This window comes from Carassius gibelio, chromosome A9 (genome assembly GCF_023724105.1).
Source record: "Carassius gibelio isolate Cgi1373 ecotype wild population from Czech Republic chromosome A9, carGib1.2-hapl.c, whole genome shotgun sequence".
Taxonomy (NCBI): domain Eukaryota; kingdom Metazoa; phylum Chordata; class Actinopteri; order Cypriniformes; family Cyprinidae; genus Carassius; species Carassius gibelio.
The window spans coordinates 24,677,648-24,683,567 of NC_068379.1; the positions used below are offsets into that span (position 1 = coordinate 24,677,648).

General features: G+C 45.3%; 1 protein-coding gene across 1 annotated transcript in view; it reads right to left on the bottom strand.

Annotated features, from left to right (window-relative positions):
• The window catches only part of LOC128020040 (actin-related protein 3), an 11,125-nt gene extending 5,205 nt beyond the window's left edge, over nt 1–5,920 (bottom strand). Inside the window, exons 1-6 of the mRNA XM_052606571.1 lie at nt 5,756–5,920; nt 4,575–4,630; nt 3,905–4,029; nt 1,635–1,745; nt 1,390–1,485; nt 1,209–1,316 (exon numbers count right to left, since the gene is read on the bottom strand). Coding sequence (XP_052462531.1) covers nt 1,209–1,316; nt 1,390–1,485; nt 1,635–1,745; nt 3,905–4,029; nt 4,575–4,630; nt 5,756–5,799 — 540 coding nt within the window. The 5' untranslated portion in view covers nt 5,800–5,920. The remainder of the gene's footprint in view (nt 1–1,208; nt 1,317–1,389; nt 1,486–1,634; nt 1,746–3,904; nt 4,030–4,574; nt 4,631–5,755) is intronic.

Below are 5,920 nucleotides of genomic sequence, written 5' to 3' on the forward strand. Positions count from 1 at the left end.
AGTGTGAGAGGGTGAGGGGGCGAGAGGGTAAGTGTGTGTAAGAGGGTGAGTGTGTGTATGAAAGAGTAAGAGTTAGTGTGTGTGTGTGTGAGAGAGAGAGAGAGAGAGAGAGTGTACGTGTAAGTGTGAGTGAGAGGGTGAATCTGTCTGAGTGTGTGAGAGAGACAGTGAGTGAGTGTGAGTGTGAGAGGGTGAGAGGATAAATGTGTGTAAGAGGGTGAGTGTGTGTATGAGAGAGTAAGAGTGACAGTATGTGTGAGAGAGTGTAAGTGAGAGTGAGAGGGTGAGAGAGACAGAGTGAGTGTGAGAGGGTGAGTGTGAGGGTGAGTGAGAGTGAGTGTCTGAGAGGGTGAGTGAGAGGGTGAATGCGTGTGTATGTATGTAAGAGTGAGTGTGTGTGTGAGAGGGTGAGTGAGTGTGAGAGGGTGAGTGTGTGTAAGAGAGGTTGTGTGTGAGTGTGTGTGTGTGTGAGAGAGAGGGTAAATGTGTGTAAGAGGGTGAGGGTGAATGTGTGTGTGTGTGAGTGAGTGAGTGTGAGTATGAGAGTGAGAGTGAGAGGGTGAGAGTGTGAGAAAGAGTGTAAGTGTGTGAGAGAGACTGAGAGTGTGTGAGAAAGAGGGTGTGAGTGTGAGAGAGAGAGTGTGATTGTGAGAGGGTGAGTGAGGGTAAATGTGTGTAAGAGGGTGAGTATGAGAGTGTGTTTGAGAGGGTGAGTGTGAGTGTGTGTATGAGAGAGTAAGAGTTACAGTGTGTGTGTGAGAGAGAGTGTAAGTGAGAGGGTGAGTGTGTGAGAGAGGGTGAGTGTGTGAGAGAGGGTGAGTGTGTGAGAGAGGGTGAGAGGATAAATGTGTGTAAGGGGGTAAGTGTGAGAGGGTGAGAGAGTGAATGTGTGTGAGTGTGTGTGTGAGTGAGTGTGTGAGGGTGAGTGTCTGAGAGGGTGAATGTGTGTGTGAGAAAGGGTGAGTGTGAGTGGGCAAGAGGATAAATGTAAGAGGGTGATTGTGAGAGGGTGAGTGTGTGTGTGTGTGAGAGGGTGAGAGTGTGTGTGTGTATGTAAGAGTGAGTGTGTGTGTGATAGAGTGTGTGTGTGTGTGTGTGTGTGTGTGTGTGTGTGAGTGAGATAGTGAGTGTGTGTGAGGGTGAGTGTGAGTGTGTGTGTGTGTGTGTGTGTGTGTGAGAGTGTTGGTGTGTTCGAGTGTGTGACATACCACTGGAATGACGTGAGTAACTCCGTCTCCGCTGTCGATGACGGTTCCTGTGAGGGTTCTCTCACCGACCTGTCGAGACGTCCATGACGCTGCCAGAGCCAGAACAGCCTGACAAACACACACAGATCAGCCAAGAACTGAGAGCGAGAGTGTGTGTGTGTGTGTGTGTGTGTGTGTGTACCTGCACAGCGATGTACAGCCCCGGCACGTTAAAGGACTCAAACATGATCTCGGCCGTGTACTCGCGGTTCTCTGGAGTGTTTAGAGGAGGTTCGGTCTGCAGCAGAGAAACAGACACGTGTCACAGGAAGTGATGCGTACAGTTAGTCGACCGCAGTAATCACTCAACCCATTACTTCAGATCTCAGCTGAAGGACAGACGTTAAATATAAGACCATGTAAGCATTTAGATAAGCGTTTCCTCACCAGCAGGAAGTAATGGTCCTCAGGTTCGGCTCTCAGATACTTGAAGATCACCTGCTCCATAAACCTCTCCATCAGATCCCAGTCCTCCACGATCCCGTGCCGGATGGGCCACTGCGGAGACACACACACACACGCTCAGAGATCACGGAGATCATCATGCAGGTAATCAGACTGTGTCAGACTGAATAAAGGAACAGTTCACCCAAAAATGAAAATGTGCTCCTCCTCAGATCATGACAGATTTTGAGGAGTTAGTTTCTCCATCAGATTTGAGAAAGTTAACATGACATCACTTGCTCAATGCTAATCCACAGTTAAAAACATCTGTTCCAGCTCGTGTCTTCTCCAGATGTTAAGTGATGGTGCTGTGGATTACCTTCTTGCTGAAAGATTTTTCTCTTTTCATGTTTATCACTGAATCTTGGACTCAGGTAGGAGATTGAAGTCCTTTTTCCAAACTTTTTTCAAAGATTTTCTATTGGTCTAGTTTAAAATAAAAAATTATCTTGCTGTCTGATAATTGTTGCAAAAGTTATTTTTTCCAGTTTTGAAGCTCAGCAAGTAAGTTCTGAGTGGAACGGCCCTGTTCTGTAGGAGGTGTTGTATTAAGTTAATGAGGTATGTCAGTACAAAATGGACCGTTTGATATTAGTTGGCGACTGTGATGTACATGTTTGTTGCCCATCAAACTTAAGTTTTTAAGTCTTATGGAATCTTTTAATCTTTTATCCCACACTTTAGCTCTAGTGCTCACTTATAGGCTTTCTGTTTCTGAGCTTGAGCTTTCTGATGCAATTATCTCTGACCACAAGTCTATTTGATTCTCTTGCTCACTGCCAAATATACTTTCTCCATGTGATGTTGTTAAGCTGTCTCTGTCTTATTCCTCTCTCTTCCAAACGGTTTTTAACAAGCGTTTTAATGAACTGAGCACACAGTTGTCCTTGGACACTTCACTTTCTGATCTGAATGTCGACCAACATTTTGAGATGCTAATTACTGTACAGATGGACTTTTTAAATGGTTTTAGACCAAAACCTAAATCTGAAAGGTGTTTAACTCCCTCAAAACCCTGTTCTGTCCTGATGTAATTCACCCACATTATTCTAAACCGTTAATGGAGTCTGCTGGCAACAGAATGGTTCTGTTCCTGTGTGCTTGAAATTGGCCTCTATTACTCCTTTGCTCAAGAAGCCTTCCTTAGACATGTCTCTTCTGAAGAAATACCGTCCAATTTCTGTGGTGCCTTTTGTCTTGAATGGGATTGTGTTTTCAGGGTCATTAGAAAATCACATTTGGCTTTGTTTGATTAAGCTCGGAGCTAAACTCGGCAGGATAAATTACAAAATGATTTTATTTGTTTATAAATGTTTACAGAATCTCACCCGGGTTACCTATCAGAACCGCTGCATCCTTACAATCCTCCCAGAGATTTAAGATCAGGTGAAGGGCACCAGACCCTCACAGCTGCTCCATCTTTATCAGTTTAAATCTCTTTTGAAAACTCACTTGTCTGGTTTTTCAGAAACTTCACAGTACTGAGACAGCCCTTGGTCAGTTACTAATGACTTGTTAATAGCATCTGACGCTGGATCTGTGTGAATCTTTATCCTTCTGGACCGAAGTGCAGCTTTTGATAGTGTCCACCATACGATACTTAGTTTTTGGGGTGAAGGAGATTGCTCTGGATTGGTTCAGATCCTATCAAACTGATCGTAGTTGTTTTGTGTTTATGGATGGTCACAGATCTGAGGTTAGTCCTGTTAGTACTGGTGTCCCTCAGGGCTCAATACTTGGTCCCTTGCTTTTCAGGATTTATAGGTTTTTGGTCCTTTGTTAAGATCTCTTGAACTGAACTGCCATTTTTATGCTGGCGATACGCAGATTTACATTGAGTCTAATCCGTGAATATTTCCAATCTCTGACAATGTCTCTCTGAGATTAAGTTGTGGATGTCTGAATGTGTTGTGTCTGAATAGTTCCAGAACAGTAGTTCCCCATAAACAGCGTAATGCTGGATCTTTACCTTTGTTTGTTGATGGTGTGGCTCTGGAGTTTCAAAGTAAATAAAAAAATCTGGGCATTCATTTTGATCCCAGCTTGTCATTTGAGCCTTTAGTGATGAACACTGTTAAGACCACACACACACACACACACACACACACACACACACACACACACACCTGACAGCAGAAGCAGAGTACCTAACTACCCACACAGAAGGGTTATTTCCCAGCATCCCGCTGGAGCAGCACTGATGCTTCACTCACTTTAGTGGCGTAGTTGGGTTTATCAATGGCTTCGTCTCCGATGAAGAAGTCCAGGTCATCCACGCCCTTCATCATCCTCCTCTGGGCCTGATCGCCCACCTTCGCCGACTCTTTGATGGCAATACCTGCAGGAGAAAGGGATGATGGGAAGTGAGGGATGATCAGACTGATGAGTGCTGTCTGTCAAACATGAAGAGAGGAAGTAAACACGCACAGACTCCAAACGAGAACTGAGCGCTGACGTAAGAGAATACAGCAGCAGAAGAAGAGCTATGAGGAGATGATCTTACATGTTTAGGAAAGTGATCCATCAATCATTCATGATCACTCACACACAATGCATTACATTTATTCATTTAGCGGACGCTTTTATCCAAAGAGACTTACAGATGAGGACAGTGGAAGCAATCAAAAACAACAAAAAGAGCAATGATATACAAGTGACATCAAGCACAGTACAGACATCCACTACACACTACAGCCATCAAGTACACTACAGACATCAAGCACACTACAGACGTGCACTACACACATCAAGCACACTACAGACGTGCACTACACACATCAAGCAAACTACAGCCATCAAGTACACTACAGACATCAAGCACACTACAGACGTACACTACACACATCAAGCACACTAGAGGCGTGAGGACAGAGACACACTCACATGAGGGAACGATGAACTGCGGCTCCGTGTTTCCTGCGTATCCCAGTTTGGTGTATCTGGAACACACACACACACACACACACACATAACTGGTCAGATCTGATGAAGACACACTGCAGACCCAGAGCATCAGAACAAACCAAACCCTTCTTCATCAGGAGCTTTTCATTCTGTGTTCAGACACATTTATTTCTTTAAAAAAAAAAACACTCAGTTCCTGAAGGATCTCGTTTTCAGAACGAGAATTACACTGCCATAAACCACCACAAGATCCTCTGCAGTTAAGAAAGTATTTATTTAAAACTCAAAACGGAAGTTAACATATTTAGCACACTTGTGGAGTCTGAACACTCACACACACACACACACACACGGACTCATCACACACTCACAGATATACACAAACTCGTCATCATACACACACATCCATCATAAACACACACTCACTCTCATCACTCTCACACACACACACACACACACACACACACACACACTCTCTGAAACACACTCATCACTCACACACACACACTCATCAATCACACACACACACACACACAAACAGCCACCAGTTTAATTCTACACAAATCAAAACAGAACAAATGACGGTTAGAAATAAAACCTCACACACATCTTATAAAAGTAGCGGCTATAAAATGACGGATTTGGGTTTTTTTACAGAGTAGACATGTGTTTATTCCTCATCAGTGAGCAGCAGGATGTTTAATAGAGCTTCTGGATATTAAAGTGGTGTTTTCTGTTTGCCCATATAAGGCCGCGGCGAGAACACGGAAGTGCAGGAAGAGGAAGCAGATGTGCGCGTGCGCACAAGTAAAGAGAACTGATTCAATCATTTCCCCCCTCTTCAAGCTCTTTAAGTGTTTATTTTTCCCAGTAGTATAATCGTGTCATGCAATCCGCTGCACATTAAACCCTAAAAGAGCTTTAAATCAGCGCGTCCCGCCACTGCGCGCTCCTGTGAGCTGCGCGTCACCCGTCACTCAGCGCGAGCTCGCGGGTTTCAGGAGCGTCTCCGCTGATCCCCGCAGCACAGACACCGATGCGCGGACGGACGAACGGAGAGCGAACCTTCAGCACGAGAACGGCTTTTTTACAGGAGTGCGGGTGCGCGCACGCATCGCGCCGGTTTCTGCGCAGAGCGACAAGTAGACTGGTTTACTCACCCTGTGCCACAATCCACAACGCATGCCGGTAACCGAGAGGCCATCTCGAGTGCGTTAAAGCGCCGGAGAGCTCCCAGTACGAATGATCAGTCCGTCCGTTTGTGCGCGAGGCGGAACCCGGAAGCGCGAAGGGAAGCGTTTTCCTCTTCCGCATTCAAGCGCGCG